The sequence below is a fragment of the Bombus huntii genome, chromosome 7 (assembly GCF_024542735.1).
Source record: "Bombus huntii isolate Logan2020A chromosome 7, iyBomHunt1.1, whole genome shotgun sequence".
NCBI lineage: Eukaryota > Metazoa > Arthropoda > Insecta > Hymenoptera > Apidae > Bombus > Bombus huntii.
Window position 1 is genome coordinate 10,210,366 of NC_066244.1, and position 13,402 is coordinate 10,223,767.

A 13,402-nucleotide genomic window follows, 5' to 3' on the forward strand; every position below is an offset into this window, starting at 1 on the left:
TAAAGATATGCTATTTTCAATGAGTATAGAAGAAAACTTTTCTGAAACAAAATCGAATTACTTCTTAACATGTAGAATATAATATTATCTGAGTATTTCAGTTCACGAGTAACTTAAGTATATAAAATAAAATGCAATCGCAGCGACAGCGTTGATTTCTCTGTAATTGCATACCACGTGAAACGAATCTGACATTGATAAAAATATTGTCGCGGTAAAATACACTTTTCTTATACAACCAAAGAATTAAAAACGTTTAATTTAAAGTTCAATTGCAATTCAATTTAAAATTCAATTCTGAGTCAATCGAAAATATCAATTCCAACAATTCCAATTTTTATAATAACTGTTATCAAACAACTAACATTTAAATCAACAGAATAAACGTTTTCATTCTTTCAACGTAAATTCGAAATTAATAATGAAACTTCAACGGAATAACAAATAAATTGATATCAAGTACCTTAACTCTATCTTTGTAATCGCACCGAAAATCTAGAATCCATCGGCGACAATCTTTTCCAACGTGCGAAACGTAAAGACATCGATCCAAATAATTGAAACGACCAATTAAAAATAAAACGGAATATCGAATCAAAAGCAAATATAGAAGATACAACTTAATTGAACCAACGATTATCTTCAATATTGTCTTTCGGTAACAGGACGAACTCCATGCTCAGGTTCTTGTGCTCCAAATTGAGCCTGAGTATACTGTGACTGCGATGCATAGACTTGGCTATATCCACTTGATTGACCTTGGTACGCGTCTGGTGATTGAATCTGGCTTTGATATTGGTTTTGATTTTGATACTGATTTGGACTTTGATATTGATTTTGTTCTTGATATTGACTCTGTCCTTGATATTGACTTTGACTTTGATATTGATTTGGAGGTTGATATTGAACTTCTGGAGCGCCAGTAGGTTTAATTGGTTGAGGCACGTATGGCTTGTCAAGACGATAATCGATTTGATTAGCGATAATGTTATAAGGAATTTGTGCTTGGTATTTCAATAAACTCTGAATTTGACCAGGAACATTGGTGGAATATTGTGGTACTGGTTCAGCTGGTAGTTGTTGCGGTCGTAGCTGTCGTTGATGTGGAGCTTGTCTTCTTGGTCTAGAATATGCCGAACCTGATTGCGGATCTTGTGGTGGACCTCGTATTCGTTGTGGGGCAGGCGCGACCACTGGCGGTACTGTGTGTACGGTAGGAGATGTTGGTTGCTGTCTTAAAAGATCTTGGTAGTAGTTACGGACCTGCTCTACCTGCATTTGGGCGGCTGGCTCAGGATTAAATCTAAAAGTTAATTCTTTCGTAAAACTATTAATTCTTTTATTACTGGCTTAATTTAAAGGTGATTAAATTCAGAGTTATTATTCAAGAGTAATTATAGCAATGCAATATCAAGAACTAGATGTATAGTGGCAAGTATACGAAAAAATTTAGAATAAGAAAGTATATAAAAATTCAACATAATTTAATTTGTAATTATTAACTGAAATTTTGAACGAGAGGTAATCAATTGAATTTATTCGCCATTGAAAAGGGTGACTATAGGTACCGGTTAGAACTTCACATTAGTCAACTAGTCCAGTTAAATGTAGGATAATATGGTATTACTAGGCTAACTGACATTTCTTTGCATAATTATCCTATATACAATACAATAATATACAAGGGTAATCAATGAATCCTAGTATTAAGTAACATGGATAATTTTACTAGTTAAATATTCAATTTACCTGTATTGTTCAGGAATTAAGTTGATATACGGAGTTTCGGCCTGGTATTTCAATAGTTGTTGAAGCTGAGGCGGAAGATTGGGATTATATTTAATTTGAGGTTCAGCCGGTGGTTGCGGAAGTCTGCGGTGTTGCTGTTGCTGTGCAGCAGGAGCTTCCGGTCTGTATTGTGGCGCCTGTCGCCTCTGTCTAGGCGGACCACGTGGTTTTCCACGATAAGCTGGTCGTCGTGGTGAAGGGGCCGGTTCCTCTTGGGCTTCGGGTTGATACCGAGGTTGATACTCAGGTTGATATTCAGGTTGATACTCAGGTCGTTGATTACCTTGTGATGCTAACAAATTTTCATATCTACAAAAAAATTTACAATGTATTATATGTATATAGATCACAACTTTCCTTTGTTTATTTCATCTTCTTATTTATTTCGTGTTTAAAAAAAATTAAATAAAATGTTTTGGTTATACCAAATTCAATACGTCAACAAATAATACTAGAAATCATTCTACTAAGATATTGTTAAGGTTCTATTATATCATCAAACTGGATTGAGATAAGTAATATTATATCATTGTATTACATTGAGACACTATTATGTCACATTAACATACTATTACATAATTACATTACATGTAAGATAGCTATCTTTATTACGTCATCTAGCAACTGATAATACTTTATATAACAGTGTTTAATATTCACAGTACTAGTTCTAGATCTTTTAAAACAACTAAATACGAAAATGAAGTTGGAGAAATTAAAAAGTATTATCTTATTATGTAATATAAACATTACCTATATGGTTCAGGAATGATATTAACGTATGGAAGTTGTGCTTGCAATTGGAGAAGTTGCTTGATTTGCGTAGGTGCATTATCCAAAGGCCTCGATTGTTGTAAAGCAAATGGTTCGGGTTGTGGTGGTGGTTGCGGTTGCCTTGGTGCATGAGCCCTTTGCCGATGTGGCGCTCTTGGTGCACTTGCAATTGCAGCTTCCGAGTATTGTGCTGTCTGCTGCGCTCTTGGCTGTGGTTGTCGATCAAATGATCTCCAGTTCACTCTTAGTCCTTTCAAGCAGAAAAGAAATTTAATTTTTGACTTATTCAGAAGACATTACGCATAGTTGCTTCCGTGTGTTAGATTGAAATTAACTTATTCCGGGAAAAAGCATTCCACAGATTTTCAATACATTATAAAAGACTACTTTCATAAAATTGATATTTTACGTTTATGTTTTAATTATTGTGACAGTGAAAATGAATAGAGTAATTATCAAGTATAAATATGGAGGTAAAACGCTATGGATTCACTTACCACTGGGATCATTATATTGAAGAGATTTCGCAGACCCTGAATTACCATCGTAGGAGCCTTGAATAATTGAATGACTATGTCCATCCGTTGATCCTTGGATGTTGTATGACCCTGCACTAGGTCCTTGTACATTGTAACTTTCCGCTGGGCCGCGACTGGCACCGTGAATTTGAAAATTAGAATGACCATCGCTAGCACCTTGTATTTGAGCATTACCGTCTGTTGCGCCTGTAATACTAAAGCCACCTTCGTTTGATTCTGTAAAATAAAAAGGTTAAACATGGTAAATTATATGTTAAAATTTAAATAAATTAAGTTAGAGATATCATTACTTGCTTCATACATGTAATATTGTTGCACGAATATTATTAGAAAAGTATTTAATACTTGTGTATGTCTTCATTATCAACTTGAAAATTTGTATTCTTATAAAGTGATTCTTTAGTTAATATTTTAAAATTCAATGAGATATTATTTTACGAAATTATTTCAGTACATTTTTATACGAATAATTCCAAACAAAGAAAGATAAAAAGTAAGACAATTACTTTCGCAGATTATTTTTGCAGATATATTGCCAAACTATTCTTGAATTTTCCAGAAAGATTTATAGTAATAATAATTATTAAATTGAATCAATATATGTACGTACGCTTTTAATTCAAATATGTAACGATGTTCGTTTCATTAAAAATTAGAAGAACATATTAATTAAAAAACAGCTTATTTGAAACACTATAGAGTAATTTGCGAAATATGTCCAAACTATAATACAAATGTTAAAGTACTTCGACAAGGCTTTAACAAACGATGTTGGGCAAATCTGATCGTAAATTTGTATCAGCCGGAAAAATAGAGCAATGAATTATGCAGAAAGATTTTTATTCTCGTGGTAGTAGTAGGTATCGATATCTTATCTGCTTTCTACCGTTTTGATCTGTGTATTGGATTCCTTTCCCTTCCTCTATTCGTAAACCCTGGGCGACTCGATTCCCGTCACTGGGTCCTTGTATCGAGAATTGTGCCAAGCACGCTGGAACTGTTAGTAACAAAAGAACCTACAAAAAGATTATAAATACAAGTTAATTATTTCGTCTTTGTATGGTCAGCATTTATTTCTTTATTGAATTTCATCTATTTTTAATTTTATTTTATTGTAATATGAAAATACTTCTAAATATCAGGAAGTGCTAATTGAACGTATTGAGTAGCAACCCATTAATTAAGCGTTTATTAAGCGTTTCCTGCTATCCAAAAGAGGGTTGTATTACACAATGATTCAAGAGCCGTATACTTTCTAATTACAGTGTTTAAGGTATTCTAAACAAAGTTCAAACGACATACCAACGCAATATTGAGTTTTTCATTCTTTCATCGGTATACATCAGTTAATTATAATATTATTATTAATAGATATATTCATTGGAAGAAATAAATAAATTTCCTTATTGATAATGATTTGTACCGAGTGTAATTATTGCCAAAATTATCGTAGATAACTTTCAACTCGAGCGATTCGAAAAGGAACTTCGAGGAATTCGTAGATAATTCGTAGATCATTCGCAAGATGCAAGTATCCTTGGCAGTGAAGTGTTTTGTTCTACAAATATTCTCATTGACGCAGTAATATTGAAAGGAGCAATAATAATAAAAAAAATCGAAATAATTCGATTGTGTAACACGAAGTTCTAATCATAGTATTATCTAATATGGTGGAGCTTGGTTCAGTGACAGCTACGATTACGCACTAGTTCATGTCGTGTACGTTTATATGGAATTGCATTTCGAGAGCGGGGCAACGTGACTGCGAGGGAAAGTGGTAACTTCAAGACCAGATTCTTCGTGATCAAGCTAATAATAACACATTTCAGGACTATAATGAAAATTGATACATTTGAATGATTCAAGCAACGATTACTCTTATTCAAACTATGCAAATGTCCCAAACGTACAATAATGTACGTACGCACATATACATATACATACTATTGCCTCTTACCTACAAACATCGGATAAGGTTAATACATTCATTAGAGCTCATTAAGTTAATTAAACGAGCTAAATCAAGATTAGTCAAGTTACGTGTCGAATGATTTATCTAATTTCACAGCATCTCCTGTAATGATATTTTATACATGAAAATGTACACATGTATACATGCATTGTCATCTAATTATGTTAACAGTTATATTAACTATTTTCTTTTATAATTAACGTCCTAAATAAACAAAAAGCACTTCAAGAAAATATTATAAATAAATTTGGATTAAAATATTATTTTTCGATGGTAATTCCAACAATTATCGAAACTGTCAAAGCGTTTAACAATAAATTCTTTTTTATACACTAAACAATTAATTTTTTGTACAATTCTATAAATAACGATATACAACGACTTTGATAAGTAGCTTTGTATTTTAAGAGAGTTAGCTATTTTAAGAGAATAGACTATCTGCACGATCAGTAGTTGCATTTTAAATTCAATTAGAAAGAAATCGATTAAAATTAGAATTTTACAATTTTTCTATTTATTCAAATAATCCTAGTTTTTTTAGGGATTCGGCAAAAGAATAAAATTCTACTGAAAGTTAAATAATAACTATAGGAATTATAATCGATAAAAATTATTTTATTAATATTTTGAAAGCACGATGAATAAATAAGTATCGAATGTCCAAGGTTTTAGAAAATTTCCAAGCACATATTATAGTGTGCATCGTTTCCATAAAATGTTCTATCTTGAAGAACTTTACTACGCCAGTCATAAATGGTCTTCACGGTACCAAAGCAGATTTTTCAATATTTCTACTATCTGTAGTTAAAGTTTCTGGAGAAAGGTGAATTTTGGTAATTATCAGTTTAATTAGATCTGAACCCGATAAAATGCCAGTTTCCAGAGGGGAAAGTTTTGCGTGTCTTCGATTAGCAACAGCAATTTCCGTAATCGGGAAAAGGCGACGAGTTGCTATACCTTTCCTTCGAGCATTCCACTCGCAAGAAAAAGGAACGAAATCTATCTGGAAACCGGGACTAAGGCAGTACAGCGTGCAACTATCGAGCACAGCATTGCAAGAATTACACGCTCGCCGGTAGAAAGTGAAATATAAATTAACCGGCAGGACACGCCTGCTTCGATTATCCGTGCAAGAAAAAAGAATCTGCGCTACGAGTTCAACTTGTCTAGAGTCTAGAAGCGACTCCGTGTCAAATCAATATTAAAAAGTCGAACGCGACACAGAATATTAAATTTTCCAGGTCAACATTCTGCTGTATGTTTAGATCGTTTTCTTTATCGTTCCCTTTAAAATTTGGTTTGATCAAGCTTATTACTTTCCTCGTTTGATTTTTATTGAAACAATTGATACAAGTTTTTGTTCCATTTTATTGTTTCTTCCTTAATGTTCTATATAAGCCATAATAAGAAAACGAATTAAGTTTTTAAAATCAATTATCAGTATCGTGCAGAATATTTTCAACTTTAAATAGGATAGTCAAATACCGATAATATAATATAATTATAAAATAAGATAGAATAGTAAATATAAAATAATAGGATTGTAGAAAATATAAAATGATAAATGTAATATGTAACAAACAAAGATAAGGGATTATTATTATTATTATTATTATTATTATTATTATTATCTAGGATTATTGCACATGTTTTATAAACTTTTTTTTATTTTCTAAAAATCGGCACGTAATATTTTAAATAAACTGGGAGATGTTGTATCGAGCATTTCTCGATCTTCAATTTAGAATGGGAGAAAGTCTTTTCACTTTTACTAATGACATTAAAATATGTATGTGCTCTGTTTTTGTCCTAATTGTCATGTAACTGTAAGACATGGTATCTAGTAAAGCAAACAAAAGAATTAAAACTACAAATGGTATAAGATACAGAACTGTAGTTACTTCTTATGGAACTTTCATTCTGCACGTTTTAAATAGTGACTGTGAGCAGGAAACTAAAAACAGTACAAATGCGAACAAGATTATCTTTCAAGTTTACTATCATTATCTTTTTGGCTTTCTTCGAACTATCATTCGAAGCAAATTAACTGTGAAATTTATAAAATCAATCTTCGTTAACGAAATAATATCTAAACCATGCATATCTTTTATTGCACAGAATTAAAACTTTTATGTAAATTTTTTAATTTCAATACTTACTTATTTATTAAGATAAATGAATGCAATATGTTGTTTATATTCCGACAAGCAATTAATTTAACGACAAATCAATCTTTTTAAGTATTATTTAAGAAATATTAAATTAGAAACATATGATATACAGCGACAAGCTGTAAATAAACAATAAACAAAGAAATGCTTATTCATAAATTCAACATAATATTACGAATAACCCCATTTTTAGTTTTAATAATAGTAGTAATAATAATAGTAATAAGTGGAAATTTATGCTCCAAAAAATTCTCATTGTCTATTTTTTTCTAGGTATCTCAGATTTTCTCGATAAACATCAAAATAATTATCTTATTCGATTATCTTAAACCGATTATTACAACAATTCTCGGCGCAACATAAATAATATTACGGTCACGTTCAGCCGTTGTACTCGTAAAATGGGAAAGCGTGACATTTCGAAGAGAACCATGTCTTCTTAACCATCGATAAATAAATTTATGTACTCATTTCTTGTCTGAGAAATTACTTACAATGTAATTATAATGACAGATTGTGAATCTCCCGCAGAAGCATACATTCCAGTTGTTATGTATTTTAATATAAACTTAGTTTGTCATATTTTTGACGGCATAGTTTTACATGACACAATTATAGTTTTAATTATTGTATAAAGATGTAAAATAATATCTTTTCTTCAAAATGAAATGATTAATGTTCCTTATTATTTAATAAAATGAAATCAGATTTATTACTGTAAGATCAATATTACTGTAAAATATTACAAAGCTCTTAGTCAAAGAAATTTTGAAGTCAAACTTGTCTTTAACACACTAGTGTCCTAAATTCATAAAAATACTCCCCTAAAGCATTAACTATATGGTTATCTATATTCTAGATTATATTATAATTTCTAAGTGACCCATAATCTACACCATAATTGCAATTAAGATCTGCATCTCTTGCATCTAATTTCTATCCTATCTGCTTTGCTCCCAGAATGATCATAAAATTATTATTACTACATTAAATTGAATTCTTATCTTCAGCATCACGTAAACGTAATACAAAGGTAATTTCACCCCGAAATAATTTCACGACCAATTTCATGCTACGTTCACGGCACAAACGCGACGACTTTCCTTTCGACAAACAACCCGTGCTCAGTATAATTAATCCACGGTGCGTAAACTCGTATACCGTTTTACGAACGTGTTACGGAAACGCGCGTCGATGTGGGACATCTCGTGGTAATTAACCGCACGCGACACGTTTAGTTCTGCTACATTCCAATTTTCAAATCCTAGACACCTATTACACGTACGTCTAAATTTTCCTTCGCATATTACATACTTCGAATATGAACCACAAAATAAAGCGAGGTGGAGGGATAAAATAAAATCACGCATTAAATAATTCCCTTCGTCCGAATGAGAATTCACTAATCAAAGAGCAAAAGTTCTATCATCAAGAAATTAAATTCATCTTATTTTCAATTTTAAAGAAAATTGAAATGAAACGGAATTGGTTTAGATGGTTAGTAAGCGTATAAAAGATACGGAAAAGAGTTACTTACGAGCAAATTCATGGCGAGAAAGCAAGCTGCTCGATGCGTTCAAGGGTGGAGTGTATCTGAGGCGGCCGCGCGGTCACCGGAACAACTTTATATGCGGCTACGTAAAAGGCGCCTTTCGGCGACGGGGATGTGACTTCTCGTGCCACCTCCACCAGCCCCTGGTTTTATCGCCTCTTTGGATTACCGTTCCACGGAACTGGCTTTTCAATTCGCCTACTACCTTTTCCCGCGGTTCCCATCAGCTAGTCTCACTACCAACAGCGATGGTTCCTCTATGCAAAACAGGACAACAGTTATGGTCGACTACTACATATTTCACTATTGATATATTGTTGTGATACCGGAAATATTGTAACAGGAAATGTTTTAATTACTCTAGAAAGATTCGCTCCAGCTGTCAAATATTAGAATGATTAGGTACTATAGTTTGAGTGTTTTGCATATTTGATGCATACTAACAATAAGCATTTTTGTATCTTTAAATTTGCCAGAAATGCATAAACATGCAATCCAATTATAAATGGATTTATAATTTATTTATTATTATGAATTGCATTTATAATGGATTTATATTGAATACAATAATAAATATTTTTTTAATACATTTTTAAATACATAGAATATATGAAATTTTAAAAAAGTGTAGGATTTATAATATTGATATAAATAATGATGATGTGGATAAACAAAGCAAAATCATAAATTAATTATAACACGGAAGAGATTTCTTTTACTTCACTTTCATTACACATACATGTTAAAATCTATAGAGATACAGATTTTTGCTACTTCCATGCAATATATTGAAAATATAATTTTGCTTTATTATCATTAATTCTCTGAAATAGCTTCATAATAACAATGAATAATTAATTATTTTTTTAAATCATTTTAGCCGCTGATTTAGATAAAATACTAGTTTAACACGTGTAAATAATTTAATTAAAATTGTAATTATATTCTTTTCATCGTTCTTACTATATCAACTGTACTAATCTATATCAAGATACAAAAGAAGATTATGTGGTCATTACCGATCATGTTAAAAGTTTATCTTTCATCTGTTAACTTCCTTGTAATTCTACCATATTTCTTCAGACGTGATAACAAAATTGTGCATTTTGATTACATCTTTCATCAATGTTTATTTTTTCCCTAACACTTTAAGAAATTACATTGAACTGTTGCATTCCTAAGCCGTGTGCACTTCAACAACTAACAAGTGTTACGAAGCTCGCATCGTCGTAAGTACATTTACATGGTTTCTCGTTTCTAGTGAAGGAGTACTCGATTGCATAGTTAGAAAATGCTGAAGCTGTCGACAAGGAATGGAATTTAAAGACACGTTTCCCAGATAGCGACCACTCAAAGGTTACTATGTAACTTAAGTAATCATTGCAAACAAAGAAAATAAGACAACAAACAACAATAAGGAAAATAAGACAAATACGCATCATTTTTGTTCTTTATAAAAGAACAATCTTAAAATTCAGTGTACCATTACTCAACTCCTTGTTATTAAATCTATTTCTTTCTGAACTTCAGGATTAAATATGTATGTTTGATATCCTCCGAAATATCTCAAAAATATTCATTGTTAAAATATAAATAACACCCTATTTTCTATATAACTTTATGAATTTGCCATTTATTTTTTACTATAACAGACTTATACCTCTTAAAGTAGCTAAACTAACAAGTCATTGCCCATTTCAATTAAGTCGTATTAAAGTACGCTTCTTTAACCATCAAATAAAAAATGGAAAATCAACAAAAACAGACTCGTGCCTTTTCGGTATAGTCTCCATATGTGTCTCACATTCAGCAGTCCAAAAGAAATTCACCTTCTCTCCATACTAGAAACTACGAAAGGCAAAAAGAAATAGCAGAATAAGGTCGTAAATGGAATCTCAACGCATCGAAAAAGATAAAGAACGAATATTAAGCAAGACTGGTAGAATACAAGTTAATTGTCCAAAAGAATTTTTATTTAGAAACAGATTAGAAGCATCTACCACAATTGCTATCACAAAGCACATAAAATCTTAAAATCTGAAATTTATGTATCTTTTTATGCAATTAAGGATATAGGACGTCTGCTAAAATTCTATATTCACATAATGTTCTCATATATGTATAAGTGCTCTTATAAGTCACCCATGAAGAACAGGATTCTATTTAGAATTCTATATTTACTGTATTATTGCTTCATGTAGTAGAGTCCCCGTTTTATTAAACACTTCGTTAAACAAATTATTCGAAAAGTTGATGCGACAAGCAGTTGCCATAAGACCTTACGTAACGCATGACAGCAGGTATTTATCTTCGTATTCAAGAATAAATTCCAGCCTCTATATTGACTATTAGCTTCTGTAGTGAATCTGTGACTAACTCTGACAATTCGTTTATCCTACTATTCTAACTTACTCATTAGATATTCATGAAAATAACCAACATGCAATTATAGTAAAACTCTTCTTCGGATCAATTTCATTGAAACACGATCGTAAGATATATGTGAACGTATTTGCATCAGATTAAATAAGAAATAAATAAACCTTCACGGCATAAAATGAATGAGAAAGTACTTAAGGAAGTCGTAAAGTCACAAATTACCAACTCAGCATGATCACGTACTAGTACAAGATATTCCGTGCAGCATGGTTTTTACGTTTCGAACAATGTATTGCAATCTTGTTAAAGTGTATCGTATCATATCGAAGATTTTATTCTCCTTATTCAATCTTGCCGGAAGAGAATGGAAGGATCCGAACAAAATACGAAAAGCAAAAGGAAAGCATAATACAATCACGTTTCACGTATCAAGTCACGCTGATCCCATCGATTTCCTGTTCTCGCAGGATCTAGAATGAAACCAAATATCTCATGATTCACGGTTGCCTGTAGTTTCTTGTAAATTAAACGCACATCTATTTGAACAATTTGAAATTAATGTTTTACTAAACTACTGAAACATTAGCAGATTATTAAAAAATATTATTATTAGTGAAATCGTACAAGTTGCAAGATACACGTTACTGTAGTACCAATAAATTCTCTTACACAACAATAAACAGCTTGGTAGTAAAACACATGAAATTCTAAAACTATATTTTATCAATCACAAATCAGTTGATTCTTCCACTTCATTTGAAGTTGTAAAGTTATAAAAGAGAAATCTACCATTTATTATTTGTGATCTGTCAATTCTCCAATATTATTAGTTGATAAATCATTCAGAGAAAAAATGCAAATTGTGCACTCGAAGAAAGTGCAAAAACTGAAAACGATTATCCTTTCGCACATCACTAAGATAACTTCTAATTTATTAAATATATTTTCTACTTCATCGAATGAATCAATTAGGCGAAGGGATTAATTGCCATGTCTCTGTCCGTTGCAAAACTTCCGGTCTTACGGTATTGCACCACTTGCAAACGAGGTGAGACCTTTTTAATTACAGGTAGCTTGGACTAAACAGAACCGAACTCATGACATCGTTCTCCTCAGTTCATATATTTTCTCGTACGTTGAGAATTTTACGAAAAACTTGTGTTGCTAGGTTTCATAATGAAAGTGACAGCATTTCTCTGAACAAGGAAGAGCATGTAAATCGGTCTCGTGGCCTTCACGCTTCGTGAACGGATTCGCGTTGCTCTCGACAATTGCGATTACACTCATACACGCGTTCAATGTACTTTGCTGCGCTGCAACTTTCGTTTTTCCACTGACCACAGACACAAATGCATAATTCACCAGCATGTCTTCGAGTTCGTCGATCTGAGAAAAGGTCGATGAAATTATAATCATTATAATTTCGTCCGTGTAACAAATAACGAGGGTAACAGATGGATAAATTATAATTTGCTGAGTGATGAGAGGATTTATTCAACATCGAGGTCGATGGTTACGTGGTGTACTTCATTATATGTTTTAAGTTAATTATATGTTTGCAGCTTTTCTTCTAGGAGGTGTTCGATCAATAATGTAAATGTTATACTTGATTGTATATGTATTTGCATGTCATGAAAATTTTGCGACATATTCTTGACTTATTGTTATCACCAAATCTTCAATCGTCATTTTATTTGTATACAACAATGCATAACAAATGTTTATAATTTAGAGAAATGGTTTGTTTCTATTCTTCTATTATCACATCGAAAATTATTTATTACACGAAAACATTTGTTAAAGTTAGTCTCTATTTGAAACTCGAACGAACATGAAGTGTCGTAATTAAATTCAGATTTAAATATTTACTTTTAAATAATTTGAAATTCATTAAAACTTTAATTAACAAGAATTTGAAGATCAAAATTGATTAAATTACTGAAAGCACTAGTATTATTTTACGAGTGATAATAAAAAAAGAGCCTCTGAGATATGTTACAAATTATTATATGTGAATTATTAACAGTAGAAAACGTTCAAACGTGAAACTTTCAGAAATATTATTATAGAATTATTGGTTACGTTTCTGTTACTTATCTCTTCTGCAATTCAATTGTATTTTACTTGCGAAATCTAATGAAATAAATTCAGCTTTCGATTATCACTTTAATTACGACACGTACGAAGCCACAGAGTATCATATTCCTTATGTTTGAAAAAATTTACA

The 13,402-nt window shown here is 31.6% G+C and overlaps 1 protein-coding gene across 1 annotated transcript; it reads right to left on the reverse strand.

Annotated features, from left to right (window-relative positions):
- Positions 1-586: 586 nt before the first annotated feature.
- LOC126868133 (ataxin-2 homolog) lies at positions 587-12,543 on the reverse strand. The gene is made up of 6 exons (XM_050623354.1): positions 12,457-12,543; positions 3,988-4,117; positions 3,060-3,317; positions 2,542-2,812; positions 1,750-2,097; positions 587-1,303 (listed from the first exon to the last, which is right to left on the reverse strand). The coding sequence occupies exons 1-6, from the start codon at positions 12,541-12,543 to the stop codon at positions 643-645; spliced, it is 1,755 nt and encodes a 584-aa protein (XP_050479311.1). The 3' UTR covers positions 587-642.
- Between the last annotated feature and the right edge of the window lie 859 nt (positions 12,544-13,402).